The sequence below is a fragment of the Chaetodon auriga genome, chromosome 7 (genome assembly GCF_051107435.1).
Source record: "Chaetodon auriga isolate fChaAug3 chromosome 7, fChaAug3.hap1, whole genome shotgun sequence".
NCBI classification, from domain to species: domain Eukaryota; kingdom Metazoa; phylum Chordata; class Actinopteri; order Chaetodontiformes; family Chaetodontidae; genus Chaetodon; species Chaetodon auriga.
This window is the reverse complement of record NC_135080.1, coordinates 24746941-24762415: the sequence shown is the minus strand read 5'-3', so window position 1 is coordinate 24762415 and position 15475 is coordinate 24746941. Positions and strand designations below refer to the sequence as shown.

General features: G+C 38.6%; 2 protein-coding genes across 2 annotated transcripts; one reads left to right on the top strand and one right to left on the bottom strand.

Moving 5' to 3' along the window:
* The first annotated feature begins 4554 nt into the window (after nt 1-4554).
* On the top strand, nt 4555-6796 carry tex12 (testis expressed 12). Its single transcript, XM_076735290.1, has 4 exons — nt 4555-4638; nt 4975-5083; nt 5485-5536; nt 6652-6796. The coding sequence occupies exons 1-4, from the start codon at nt 4555-4557 to the stop codon at nt 6794-6796; spliced, it is 390 nt and encodes a 129-aa protein (XP_076591405.1).
* Nucleotides 6797-7969: 1173 nt separating this feature from the next.
* On the bottom strand, nt 7970-12190 carry bco2b (beta-carotene oxygenase 2b). The gene is made up of 11 exons (XM_076735357.1): nt 12125-12190; nt 11821-12032; nt 11511-11626; nt 11297-11399; nt 10666-10794; nt 9678-9838; nt 9389-9556; nt 9096-9233; nt 8524-8706; nt 8249-8359; nt 7970-8086 (listed from the first exon to the last, which is right to left on the bottom strand). The coding sequence occupies exons 2-11, from the start codon at nt 12008-12010 to the stop codon at nt 7970-7972; spliced, it is 1416 nt and encodes a 471-aa protein (XP_076591472.1). The 5' UTR covers nt 12011-12032; nt 12125-12190.
* Between the last annotated feature and the right edge of the window lie 3285 nt (nt 12191-15475).

Below are 15475 nucleotides of genomic sequence, written 5' to 3'. Positions count from 1 at the left end.
TTCGACTAGACTTTGTGTATTTATGGATTGCCTATTTGATTGTCTGCAAGTGAATCAATTTAACAACAGTCTTTATGTCAGTAGGCTATATCAACCTTCATTATTCATTAATCATTATTAAAGTACTTCAGTTGCACAAAACATGTTGCTCTCCATTGATCTTAATTTATTGGACCTAATACAGTTTCTATGGGATGTGCTGTATGCACTCTGTGTATTCAATTATATGATGGACAGTATAATGAGTACAGTCTATAGGCAGTAGACCCACCTTGTTTTCCAATGTTCAAAACATTCAGGACCAGTCACTCAGAATGTAGAACCGTGTTCCATGGAGGGAAATGTGTCACTTCTATATTCTTGCACATTTCACATACTTACATGAGTTCCAGCAATGTGAAAAATGGTTACATTACTGTCACAGTTAACAGGCCCAATCAACAACATTTGTTCAAGCTGTAACACAGACAACACTTCCTATATTCACATTTTGAAGGCAAGGGATTTGTCTGCCTTCACTTCCTAAATAAAGACCTCTTTCACAGTAAACATTATGACACAGAGGAAAATCAAAAGTCTAGTTTATAACATTATGTTTGGCTACATTCCATTGAGGTCAGCTGGTTCCAGGGTGCTGGTATTGTGCATGCTGGCTCACTGGCATGGCTAATTATCAGCCCTAATGAAATTGAGCTGTATTAACTAAATTTGTATCACCTGTCTTTTTGTGATGACAAGTAAAAATGTCTGATGTGAACAAGCTTTATCAATAAACTGGCTTAAATGCAACCAAACTCTACAGCTTTCCTCTGAGATTTTGGTGGTACTAATCCAAATATGGTAGTCATGGGTAATTGTACAAATTACACATTTTATTTATTACATACAGCAGAAGGGCCTAACAGTTAACTGAGAGGACAATGTTCACAATGATATCAGGCAAGTACATCTTGGACATTTCCAGAGGGATTTCCAAAAGGATGTATTTTAACTAAACTCCATGAGGAGAGGCTATTTTGCCAATGTTACTTGTTTTAGAGGCAGTATTGTTCTACATGCAGTTACCAGTGTGAGTGACTAATTCATTTCCCTGACCAATTAAGATAAAGCTGAAAATTCTCTCGATGTCCTCAGCCATTCTTCAGCAGGTTCACACCTGCTGATGAAAGCATGTGTCACTTGTTCCCACTTACCTGTACGGTATCTAACAGCTGGAAACACACCTACCTTAACCATCTGCTAATGCTCCAGGTATCAGGTCATTCTGTATTTCCACTGTAAAAACATTTCACTTTAACATATTTTAATGATTTATGTCTTAGATGAAAAGCACAACCTAATTTAGTCATGGCATCTCACTCAGAATGTTGCATGCGTCATACTACAGTTCACCTCGCACTAAAAAGTAAGAAATAAAAGGGCAGTTTCATTCTGTGGAAAAACACAGTTCACAAGTGGGTTCCTTTAAAAGTTAAAGTTGCTTTAATCCAAAATTCCATCTCTTTGTCCATATCCCTCCACCACAGCTGTATAAAAAGACTGCAACTGCAGTGTGATGTTGCACTAAATTATGAACAGGACATTGCATATTTTACAAGAATTCTGTATGGATCGAAGCATGGACTTTTCTTTTGACAGATATGGGTTAGCACATCCACTATTGTGTTTGCTCTGTTCTTTAACTTCCTGATATGTTGTCAGTATGTGAATTTTGTTCTTGTTTTTGGTATGAATAGCTCAGACTTCTGAAAACTCATATTGGCTTATCCTTATTTCTAATTTGATTTTTTTTTTTTTGCATCCTCATTCTACTCAAGTTTAATAACTCTTATTTAACTCTTTTATTCTGTGGTTTTCTTTATTTTTATTTTTTATCCTTTTTATCATTATCAGGTGGGTTTTATTCTACATGTTATTTTACATTCATTTTCTATCTGTTTTTATGTCCATTCTGTCTTTTTCATGTAAAGCACTCACTTGGTGCATTTGATTTCTGTCTTGTAAAGCACTTTGAACTGCAATTCCTGTATGAAAGGTGCTATACAAATAGAGCTATTATCATAATGTGGGCACCTGACTATTGTATTCAGACAGAATGAATGAACTGTGAACCTATCCTTTAACTGGAATTGCGGCTCTGAGATAAGTCTCCTATACTGTTCATCATCTACCTATTTTAAGACACTGCTTTCAACTTGTCTGTTGTGGTTTGTTTAATATTGCATACATGTGCAGGACATTCTATTAAGCTCTTTGTATTTGAAAACTTTGGTGATTAACAACATGATAATTTTCTATGAGCTATTAATGTAGAACTGAAATTTGTGTCTGCCACAATATTGCACCTTTCTGTTTCTTTTCTTCAATACTTGGATTACACATCCTTGATCACTTGTAAATGCATTCTCTTTGGTTTATGTTGCTGCTTTATGCTTTTATTTGACACACTGAAATAATCCACTTAGCTGCCACCAGGCAGCAGCATTGATCTGTTGTTAAACCCACCTAGCAGCTTCATCTGACATCCACTCTCCACACAGTGTAGTTCTAATCTTCCTTTGTATAATCCCATTGATTTAATCCACCCAGACTACATGAAGGGATATGAAGACATCACATGTCCATGACAGCCAGTTTGTGTTAGTCTCATTAAAAGATATATTTGTCATGTGCAAACATCTTAATACCATGTGAGATTGGATCTGTCACTTTTACAGCTGCTCAGGACTTGAATAATGTGTTGGTTTTAAAGTGCTTTAAACGTACAGCTTTAAAATAATATTGAGCCTGAGCTCTGTGTGTACTGTCAACAGCAGTGTGTTGCTGTCAGATATGTCACAGCATATCTCATATTAATCTTATTGTCACATAACTTGATATGTTGCTACAACAAGAAACTCCTATATTTGCTTCCTGATAAGCATAGTTTAGTTTACAATTTTACGGTTCTTATATCAATAGGGGTAAAATAAAATGCTGCTGCTTCTCTCCCAAGATTGTTTTAGATGCACACTTTTCGGCTAGAGGCAAAAATCATGATCTACATTCTGTACATTGGCCTATCAGCTGAGGAAACTGAATGAAATCCACAGTTTCTGTGCAGCCTCAATGTGAGAACTGGTCTCAGCCTGGCCAGCACTATGAAAATTGTCTGGCTCTGCCACTGGCATGCTGATTACTGAACAGACCATCACAGTTTTCATGGACACAAATAATGTACGTGCACATACGCACATTAGTGTCAGCCAGGTCCACACGAGGAATATGATGCAGCTTTATTGGCTGCGTGTTCATTCTGTTATATTACCCAGTAAAAATACACAAAACGGAAGCAGTTAAAGGATATGGAAGTTACATTTGAAAATTAAAATAAAATGATCCACCAAGTTTCGACAACTAAAAGTGAAATGTAGCCTATGTCTATGGTGTGTATGATGATTATTCTGATAGAAGTTCAGTGCTAGTGTTTTGCAGTCTTATCTAACATAGTTATTCTCCAGTACTTTTTGATTTGTCAGTCGAAACGTCCCCCCCCCCCGCTCTTGAGTTAACATGCAGAACTGTTTCCGCGAATTTCCGAGTAGCCCTGAATGCAGCACGTGCCATATACCCGCGATAGCGCTGTTCCTCTCAAAGATCACTGAACGCACGTTAGTTAGCGACGAAATGAAACTGACTGTTATGTTCTCCTCTGTTAAATTGACATATGAAACATCCAGCTCTTCAACACAGACCTTGTATGCCTTGTGAATACCTTTACAAATCGTTTGGTAATTAACGTTACTTAATATATTACCAAGCTGCTAGCGTAACATTTCATTTTCTTAGTTTGTTTTAGCTTTATGCTAGCTGGTTAGCCCAATGCCAACTGCTGTATGATCTATTAAATACTGAGTTGACTAACTAAATGGTTAAACATGGGTTGATAACATTATATTCAGCCATTTAAGACCTGCAGCTAACTTGTATTATTGACATTAAGAGGTGAACCAACCATGAAAAGACACCAAAGTTAATCTTAGCTAGCTAAACAAGATAGTCAAGATGGTTTTGCTAGCCACCTTAGTTAATCAGACAGAAATATGTATATATCTTGTTTACAAATGTACCATATATGATATTGTGGCATACTGTTAATGTTAGTCATTGTGCAAATTACAACTTAAAATTAACTCGAGTGTTAGTGTTTCACTGTTCATTTAACTTATTCAGGTGACATCATGAACAGTCCAACCAAGAAGCTGGCTTTATTAAACTTAGGTCAGTCTTAGTCAAGTCAGCTTTATGTAGGCCAAGATCAACAACATAAATTTGCCTGAAGGGGCTTCACAGTCCGCCTCAGGCAAATTGTGGCCCCAGCTGTTTGCAGTGTTGACGATACAAATAAAGAATATGCTATAAAGGCCTACTGTTGCACAGACTATACTGTAGCACCTTGTGATGGCATTGACAGACAAACAGACCTATGTAACTGAAAAACCAGCCCTAATCCAATTGTGTAATTGAATTTCACGTCTGCAGTAACATTACTTGTCAATGAAAGAAGCAACACCAATGGCAGGAAAACTGATTCAGCCAGTGTTAAATAAGAGGGCAGCGAACAACAACAAAGACCCTAAACAGACAACATCACAAGAGGTAAGAATAGCAGCCTGCAAGCACTCTAAGTCTATTCAATCATTTACAACATCCTTTATTTACGTAGATGTTCTCTTGAGTCAGTAACAGCTCAGAAATTACAGTGTTTTAATAGATACTGAGATGAAAATGAGGAAAGTGAGCAAATGACCTGCTGAATGTGTGCCACAGTCTATAATTCAGTTCAAAATAGAAAGGTTAAAGTAGTGTTTGTGCCGGAAATGGTACAGAATTTTCTACTGCTTTTGTATTATCGAGATTTTCACTTGTTTTGACATAGATAAGTCGATTTTTCAATGAATGAATTATGTTTAAGTCTCTTCCCCATTGCAATAGATGGAATGCACATCTGCAAATCAAGACAGAGCTCCACCAAAAAAGAAGAAAACTCCCTCTAAACCATCCATGTTGGACTCAGCAGATTTATTTGAGGCTACAGCTGCAGGTATGTGCAGTGACATACTGCCAGTCACACAAAACATTGTGTCTGTCTCAAACATGAGCTCATAGCAAGGATGAAATGACCTGACCAGATGAAACAGGACATGTAAAAAGTGTCTCAGATTTCTTGTCTTGTAAACACATTCTGTGAAGTGATTAGTATGATTCAAACTCTCTGTGGCTGATATCTGTTTGCTGCTCTTCACTCCTCCCATTGAAATAGTTAAAATTTTGCTTGCTTCCTAACCTCTGTCTTGCAGCCACATCTCATTTTTTTGTCATATAGTAAAATATTGTAATAATGAAATGAAATGGCACTTCATTTTGATTGTCAAGCTAAAATATTTGTTTTGCTGTTAAGTGAAATTTGCAGTATCCTTGTTGTTGTTTTGCTTCCTGTTATAGGTACAAGTAGAGAGGTCAGCAAGCTGTTTTCAGAATTTGCTGAAGTATTAAGGTACGTCATATTAACACAACTACAATGTAGATTAGACTGTGATTTGTGGTTGCTTGTTCTACTTGATTATACATTATTTAATCCATGAAAAACATGCTCAAAGAATGGCAAAGTTATGAGCTTTCTATCTGAAAATGATGCCAATAAATCACTGAAGAAAATAAAAAAGCACTACTCTCATGAGTTGCTGGCTCTTAGGTACACATCAATACCTCAATAAAGTCAATTAAGTATTTTCAATTCAACAGATCAGTTTTCCTCCTGAAAAAGAAAAAGATATATTGGACTGATATACTGGACCAGAGTCGTAGTCGCTCCTCCCGACTCTTCATTTTCTGCCACAAACCACTCAGTTTTTTTCAGTAGCTGCAGACAGAGTGCGGGGGCAAGAGGGGTTGTTTAGTTGTGTATGTCAGTCTAGTCTGCCTGACTCATTCATTCTTTATCTGACTATGGTGCAGATTAGAGTCTCAGGCCGTGACCGTGACTCTGAGATATCAGCAGCTTAACTGTGCTGTGTATTGATAAATCCACAGTGCTGTCCATCATCTATAATATTCTCTAAACTATATACTATAAATACTTTCTTCTCTAAAATATTGTAGCCTGTATACTCTATAGAGTAGTGTCACCTTCACGATCAAAGTGACAAGGAGCGACGTGAAGTCATGGAGGAACGAGAGGATCATAGAGACACACTGCTGCCTGTAATATTCCATTAATATTTCAGAATCATTCAGTCATGTCTGCCGCTGAAAATACACCCCCAGACAAAGCCACCTCTGTAACATAATATTTTAGAGGAAACGTGACTGTAGATCAAGTTTGTACAATAGATGTGTGGTGGAAGACATCCTGAAACAATGTGCACACGGGCACTCCCACTGCACGAGTCCTCCTGTTAAAAATGAACGAATCACCGACTGCTTACAGTCATATGAATATGCAACTCTACACATGCTGCAGCCTTTCATTGTTGTGATTGAAAAATATTTTGTCTCTCACTGTTTGTCACTGAGACCACTCGTGAGTTCAGCACACACTGACATACGCCTGCTTTTGAACTCATATTGCTATCGTCACAGTTTAATGGCAGTATGTATGGTTTGTTGCAGTGAAAGAGCTGCAGCAGATACCTCACAGATGAAGGAGCTGGATGTCCTTTTGGCAGAGGCTCAAAACCTTGAGTCCTACCTAAAAGAGAAGAAAATCCATCTGAAGCAGACTTTGGCTCTCATTTCTGATAAACTGCAGGGTTAAGTCTGCTGCGTGGACTGTCACCGAGCTGGTGAAACAGACCTATTTATCTCACTGAGGAATGGCTTTCTTTTGTGAATAGGTTTGTTTACGTACACGTGTACATGTGTCTTCTGCAGTTCATATGTTCGTCATATTAACTGATAAAATGTGACATTGACAAAGTGCCAAGCTTCATACAACATGCCATTGCTTTGACTGTCAAGAATATGTTTACTGTTTGAGCTTATTGAGTTAGCAGTTTTAGTAAAAACTAATTTTGAACAGGGTGTTAATTATTCTTCCACAAATCTGAACACATCACACTTTCACTTCTGATTCTTCACACAAGGCTTACAGTTTGTGATATAGCCTAAATGTAACCCACTAAGTACTTTTTATGTTTTTAAAGAATATTAAAGAATGCTAAGTGTGCACAGATGTATGTATTAGTGTTTAGAAAGAATTAAAGTGCCCAGAAAGTAGAAAAGGTGTTTATGTTATCATTGTTGTTAGCTCATTAAAGAGGGGTTGAGGGCAATGTCCTCTCATATGGAAGAAAAGAAAATTCACTAAAAGCTTGTTTTTCATATGAATCCCCTTAACTGTCTATTGAACAGGTTATTATAAAGGTTTAATCTGCAGTTGTGTTCTATAATGCCCACCTTTAATCAGCAAGCAAATAAATGCACACACCAGCTGTTTGCATTCAGGTTTATTTGTTCAACACGTGGACCGTGTGGCAAACTTCATTAACATACACGTTTCTGGTTCTTACAAAGTAGGAAGCTATAAAATGAGTCTTTGCTGAGCCTGAACATTTTCTTTTGTGTCATTTTTCTTACTGTAGTCACAGTGTGTGTATATAGTACTATGAATGCATTTGTCTTCATTTTGCCCCAGATTCCCCCTCTCAGCCACTGATGGTCTTTATCTTAAAATGTGAACTTACCTGAATTGAAATATTCAAAACAATGGTTTAAATGTTTATGTTTTCAAAAGTTTCCTTTCCCGACACAATAGCATTTCATTTATTATTCCTTTCATGTCCGTGTAGGGAGCTCTAACTAAGATCATGTGTATGATGAGACAAACAAAACATCACAGATTATTTACACAGTGTATAACTTCGACCATAACGTCTGTCTATCCATGTGGGGTCAAAGGTACACTCCTCATTTAGTTCCTCCTCACTGTCTAAGTTGTGGCATTGAATGTCCCGTGGAAACCGTAGGGGATGTTGACAGGCACCGCAGCCCTGCCCAGCTCCTCAAACGTTTTGGCATCTAAGACCAGGAGGAACGTACTCTTGTCCTGGAAACATTTACGACACAGGAAGAAAAAACATGTTGTATTGGTATTGTGACCTGTAGTGTTCTTGAAAACCGGTCGTGTGGCCGTTAAAAAATGAGAAATTGACAGCCTTTATCTGAGGTACAGCCCTTTATCCAGAATATTTGATTGAATCTGACTGACCTTGTTTGGAGTGATGACCACAGACAAGACCACGCCATCATCCTCCTCTGTGGCATTAGGGGAAGGTACAAAAACTGGCTCAGAGGGATAAACACCAGGTTGTTCCCACACCTGTGAGAAAATACAGCGGCTTACCCATCAGCCTTAGAGTTTGTGCAATTTGGCTGTTAGTAACACTCACACCACGTTTTACACTACATATATGACTAAAAGAAGTCATTTTTGTCATGCTGCAACAGCTGGAAACATCTGAGAGAGGAATAAATTCAACTCACCTTCATGCGATTCCCATGTAGGTCCATCTTGATCAGTGTATCTCCTACAAGATGTCTGAAGCCGCAGCCATAGAAGTAGCGGTAGGGTTTTGTGTTGTACTTGCTATAGTTTATCTGAGGGAACTCTAGACCTCCATACAGATGAAGATCCTCCCCATGGAGGTCCTCATGGGTGCACAAAACCTACACAGAGACAAAAGCAATGTAGGTAATGAGACTCAGGGAGCAGTGGCAGTTACAGTGCTGTATTTCATTTCTGAAATTAACAGTGGTATAACTCAATTAAATGTATTCACGCTCCCCAAAAAGCCCATTAGTGTAATAAACAGTTGAGTTCCAGCATAATGACTTCACATAAAATAGTAAACAAACATGCACCATAGTAACTTGTCTTCACAAGGCTGTCATAAACCTGTATATTTGCGAGACAGAGTATCCTTTCTGTAATTGTTACCATATTATCAACCAAAGTCTTCAGTTACCTAAAGATCTTCTGTGCAGTCACGTGCGTCTCAAAGATTGCAAAGATTGCACTCCCGTGTTGATACATGTATATGATGTCAGCTGCCTACCTTGTTCTTGGCAATTCTTATAGAAGTGGCTGCACTGTTGGGGCGGTTGTTCAAGTTCTGGTTGAAGGGTGTTTCCTGGTCCACGTTGAGAGGAAGAACAAAACGCCGTGGAAAGACTCTACACAAGGTGTTGTACACCTGGGTGGAAAATATGAACATCTTTTCAGCCTCAACAAACCAACTACAGTTCAGCTGAACCAAAAGCAACTCAAATTTCATCTATGTTTGGACGAGTGATGGAAGCTTTGGAACATACAACTTGTTGAGCGTTGACCTTTACTTAACCCGCTTACCTCATCCAGAGCTTCTCCAGACTTGCGTAGGTTCTGGATGTTGTAGTTTGCGATTAATTGGCCATCATCTGAAGCACACATATCTAAGATCAAGAAGCCGTTCTCCTCATATGCGTTGATCTGGTGGAAGGTTGACAGTGGCTTGGCAAGGTACTTGATGGAGCTTACCTGGAGTGCATAATTGAACAAAAGAATGTCATATTTACAACTCGTATTTATTTAATATACAGTCCAAGCACAGTGAATAGGCTGCGTTTAAGAAAACTGAAGGTCCGTGTTTGAGCCGTACCTCGCCTGTCTGCTTGTGAATCAGGTGGAAGATGGTGTTGAGTTTTGGGTCCCAGAAAAAGCCATCGCCGATGCTTTTCCCTGTTAGTTTGCCTGTCACAATTTTCAACAGGTTCAGCTTGATGGGCTGCTCAATAAACACCACGAAGTTTTCAGACATTGCTGTAATAGATTGAGAAAAGTGTATTAGCAGTAGTATTTAATATTCCGAAAGTGTGATTCAATTTTAGTTGCCATTGTGTTCAGACATCTTCATGAGAAAACTAGAGATGAACCAGTCCAACCTTTTCTCAATGGATACCTCAACTGACAGTACAGTTCCATTTTAATGCCAGTACTTATTCCCACATTCAAAATCTGTATACTTCTCTGCATGGACCTCAATATTTTGATAACCAAATTGTGAAAAAATGCAAAAAAAAAAAAAAAAAATAATAATAATAATAATAAAAAAAAATAAAATAAAAAAATTCTCAGGATTTGCTGCTTCTATCTCTCATGTATCGTGAACTGAAAAGCTTTTAGTTTTGGACTTTGGGTCAGACAACACCTACACATTTTTGACATTTGATAGGTCAAACAATTAATTTAATATATAATCGACAGATTAATCCACAAGGAATATAATTGCCAGTGCAGCCCTAGATCAGCTTTTAGTGAAGTTCAGGTATCTGTGACAGTTCCAGAGTCGACAGCCAGCTGAGACTGAATGAATGTCACTGATAGCAGAAACGCTGAATTTAATAACACTGATGTAGAAACAGAATTTGTCTTGTCTGGCTGATACCTAGTCCACTTCACAAGGTCAGTAACTGCATCAACACTGAGCCGACTTAATGGATCAGTGCATCCTTGAGGGAAGTCTTTGAAGACATCTTGGCAGAATATACATGAAGAGTGAATCTAACTCCTATAAATGGATCTATTGTCAAGGCTCAAGTGTGAAAGCAGCGAGTGCTTTGATTTGAGTGTGAGAACATTTTGCTCACCAAAGCTGTGGTAGTAGGATGGTTTGGTCTTGTCCACTGAGGGAATCGAGCACAAGATTGTGGCTCCCTCCAGGGTGTCCTCTGCTGAGTTCTTGGTCGCTGGCACTCGAATGATGTTGTAGTACGCGCCTGTCAGCACAGATACAATTAGTTTCTTGCTGAAGAGAGCATCTTGACCAGCTGCATTTCTGTGTGGTGTGGAGGCTGCATATCCCTGCTGCTATTTTTTTTTTTATCTTAATGTATATTCCTACTGTTTATTGTACACACTGTTTATTTTACATACTGTTTATTTACATACTGTATATACCATAATTATTCTGCTGTTTATTTTAACATACTTTAAGTTACTTGTACATATCACTACATACTTTTCATTTATATATATACATATAGTGTACATATATATACTTTTAAAATATTTTCAACCCTGTGCTGAGCCTGCTGCAATTGAAATTTCGTTCGGTGTACACTTGCTGTTTACTGAATGACAATAAAGTTTGTCTATGTCTATGTCTGTGCAGGTCATCAGACACATGGGGAGCAGGGTTGTTGTTCTGCACACTTGGCCCTTAATATACAGACTTTTATGATGCTGTGTGAACAAACTGATTTGGCATTTCTAAAGAACCTTTGGATGAGTAGGAATTCCCCATGTTGTACGTTGTTCCATCAGGCTCAGTGTGAGGGTGTGCAGTTGCTCCATTAACGGCAACAAATTTGCTCCAGTCCACCTAAGAGGTACAAAATCCATGAGTGCAAGACTTTAACACCTTATTAAGATATCTCAGCAGAGTTACCAACTGCAACTACCAGTTTTACAACTTCATTCAACATCCTGTTACCTTTTTAGTTGTCTCTAATGTCTCAGGGTCCACTCTGTGCATGAGACTGGTTTCCGTGCTGACATAATAATCACCTTTGTAGTTCACAAAGCTCACATTGCCATTATCTGTGGGCTCTGGAGGGGAAGAAGATGCCAAAGTTAACGACACAGAACAGGACAACCAGAACAATAACTCACTGTTCACTCATATTCCGTATACCTTTATGGAATTGAACTAAACTGAGTAAGGAAGTTTACATAGAGATTACATCTTATGTACTGCAGTAAAAAAGAAAGGTTCCTGTTCAAGAGATCTGATAAATACTCACTTGGTAATTCAAACCTTGACACAAAGCGCTGGAAGACATTTTTACAGGGGTCTGGCATAGTGATGGTGCCAAACTCTGACACTGTGATGCGGCTGTGCTCCTTGTTGGCTTGATAACTGTCACTGGACAGGAAGCGGCTTTTGTAGGTCACCTGACCGTTGGATATTTTGAACTGGTGCAGGAGAGCCATACCATCAAACCAGTGGTTGAACCTGATAAGAATGGAGAGAACAAGAGAAAGTAGTCAGCTTTGTGATGGTTTGGCTACAATACATGTATGAGCACTTTAAGATGTTCTACTCACTTCTGGTTTCCAAACTCAAACTTCCCAGGCCCATTTCTCAAGAAGCTCCCATTGATCCATTCTGGGATTTTCCCAAAGATGTCGGTGCTGATAGGCTCGGGTGTGTCTTCTACTGAACTCACAATCTTCTCAATGCAAGGCAGACCGTGCACATCCGTGAAGCGGTTGGGGGTCTTCTTAGACTTCTTCCTAGATTTTTTGAGTGCTATGCAAAAAAATAAAAATAAAATAAAATAGCAAACTGTATTGCAGTGCGAGCCACACTCACATTTTCTACATATAAAACAGAATTAACATGAAAACAAATTTTGCATCGCTGGTAGAATCAAATGCTTACTTGAGACATTGTTCTGTTGATGTGTGATGCTGTCCATGGCTGTAGCGTTGAGTCTTGAGTATGTTGCAGTGGCAAAGGCTTGCACACTACTCCTGCAGGTGCTGCTGTTTCTCGGAAACTTGCACTCAGCTTTATACTGTCCTCCTAGCTGGGACGCCCCTTTGAAACAGGCACATGCCGACTGGTTTCATGCTTGTGTAAGCCTCATAATAGTATTTTGTGATCACAAGATTGCTCAAGTGGTAACTTATTCATGGAGTGTGGCAAAATCACTGTGGCAGCATTAATCATTTTATGCACGGAGGTATTTATTCCCCATGATAATTTATTCTTTAGTTTGTCATGCTAGATATACTTGCATATGCATAGTGATGGTGAAAGCAGATGAACTTATATTAAGTTGTAGGGACATTTTTATGGAAGCCCACAAGAAACCTCTTTTTTATCTTTGTCATTGCAAATGTATACTTCTGGAATAAAGCATTTGGGAATTTCTTCTTGCTAAATGGGATTTTCAAACTGGGCTAACTGGGTGTGTGTATATAGTGCCAGGTATATGCTTGTCCCATTGCAGTTCACCTATGCATAGCCCCCATAAAGAGGCGTACTAACCACTTTATGGTTTTCTGTGGGGTCACACAGAGTTCACTGTTCTTTGTGTGCTTTGCAGACATGCAGGTCATCTCGGCTGCAGAATTTTAATTGCCCATCTAGAAGAGGTAGTAATTAGTCACCCATGGAGTTAGGACTTCATGGGGGAATCAGATGCAGATGATTTCTAGGACTGCTTTGATTATTTTGTCATTTTTAAAATGGAACAATAAATAGAATAGGCCTGAAATACATGATCGTTTTTAATATTCAATTTGCACCTCTTGACAATTCTCTTATTATTGGGGGCATTAAAAAGTTTGGGGCCAATTCTCTTCAAATCACTTTACTTTAAAGCACAACATATCTTCTGTGGTTTCTTAATCATTTTATTGTCTAAAAGCAGAAAAGCTTTATCAGCTCCACTCTTTGTGTTATCTATACATCTGTAGTGTGGGTGAAACAGAGGGCATGGGTTTGTAAGGTTAAAGTTAAAGTTAAATTTACTTCATTGGCACAATGGCACCCATTTGATAAAGGGAACTACTGCATCAAACCAGACATTACAATAAAAACATTAGCCTGAGATTAAAAAAAAAAAAAAGGTTGTTGTGTTTGTTGTGTTGTTGGTGTAATTGATGGGACGGACGTCTACATCATCACATCATCAGCATATGAAGACGTTGTTAACAGAAAGAGGTACCAGAGCATCAGTGCTCAAATTGTTTTCAGTGCCAGCTACAAGATTTTGTACATCGTTGCAAAATGGCCAGGCTCAACACATGACGCCAGAATACTGTCTATCACAAATTTTAGAAAAAAAAAAAAAAAAAAAAAGTGTCCAAGCAAGTTGTCTCTGCAGTGGAAAATAACATTTTGGAAAAGTTTCAGTCTGGTTTCTGGCCTGCTCAAGGTCGGTCCATGGTTTGATTATTTAATGGCTGCTGCTGATGGCATATGCTTGGCCCTTACAGTCCTGGACATTAACGCAGCCTTTCACATGATATCACTGGGTGGAGATATCTGGTACAGTTTTAGAATGGTTTGCATGTTACCTGCACAATAGGAGGTTCTGTCTCTGCGAACAACTATGACTCTTCATTTTCATGCCGTGCCTCAGGGATCAGTTTTGGGGCCAGTTTTATTGTCTTTATACGTGCTGGTGATATACAGATGTACCATTGCCTTTGTGATGTCAAAAAATGGATGTGAAAAATTGTTCTTTGACTGAACTCAAACAAAACAGAGATCTTTGTCGTATTGTCCCGGCACATAGCAAAATAAACTGTGCCATATACTGGTTCCCTATTGGATCATATAAAGCCTGTTGTAAAGAATCTTGGTGTCATTAATGTCAGTAATTAAAATTGTGAGCAGCACACCACAAAACTTCTACAAATGTGTTTTTAACATCTTAGAAGTACTTGAAAAATACATCTTATCATCTCATCATGGCTGGATCACTACCTTTTACTTGCCCGAACCAAAAACCTATTGCTCAACTCTGATCACATCACTCTGGTTTTGGTGTCTTTACACTGTGTCCCAGTGTTTAAAATAGATTGTAAGATTTTACTGATTCCTTGTAGGGCTCTTTGTGGCATCTCTCCCTGGTATCTCTCTGACCTCTTAGTACTCTATGTGCTGATACACACATAGAGTACCACACCTTGTCACATGTCTGTCTTGTGTGTATGTTTCTTTGCAAGGTGTGGCGGACAGGTCTGGTCTGGCCTCATCCTCTCCTGAGCACACCTGACATTGATCGTTCAATCAAGAAACTCTGCTGACCAGCATAAAGCTCAGTAGTTAACATGTTGATTATTCCAGAGAGAAAACCCAAGTCTAAATTAAAAAAATTGCATCTTGTGGAGGGTTAAGTCCTGAACTCTGTCTTGGCTCTGAACAGCTGCCTGGTAACCAGCAGAGTTACTGTGCCTGGCCAAAAAATAGTTTGGCACATAACCCACTGTAAAACTGGCTGTTTAACACTTCTAGGCCAGGCTAGTTCTAAACTAAGATAACTGTTTGCTGACTATAACTTCATAATAAACCCACAGATTTGACAGTGGTATCAATACTAATAAGTGCAACATTCAATATAAATATTTAATCCTGATTTTCCTAATTAATGAAGTTGGCTTTCCAGTCTTGAATCAATACACTGCAGTCCCCTATTCCCTGCCAATACAGTAGTCAATGGTAGGAAATAATAGAAACAGTTGAATATACAATAGGCAAAAGTCAAATTCAGAATAATAAGTCTGATATTTCAAACATCAGTGTAACTTTCACCACTCACAGCAAGCCCCAACTTATATCATGTATGCAAGAGACAGACATCAGTTATGCATCAGGTATTTAGTTTGACCTTTGCCACTGGGCTTGACCCTGCCTGTGCAGCTACTGTTGTAACATGCAAA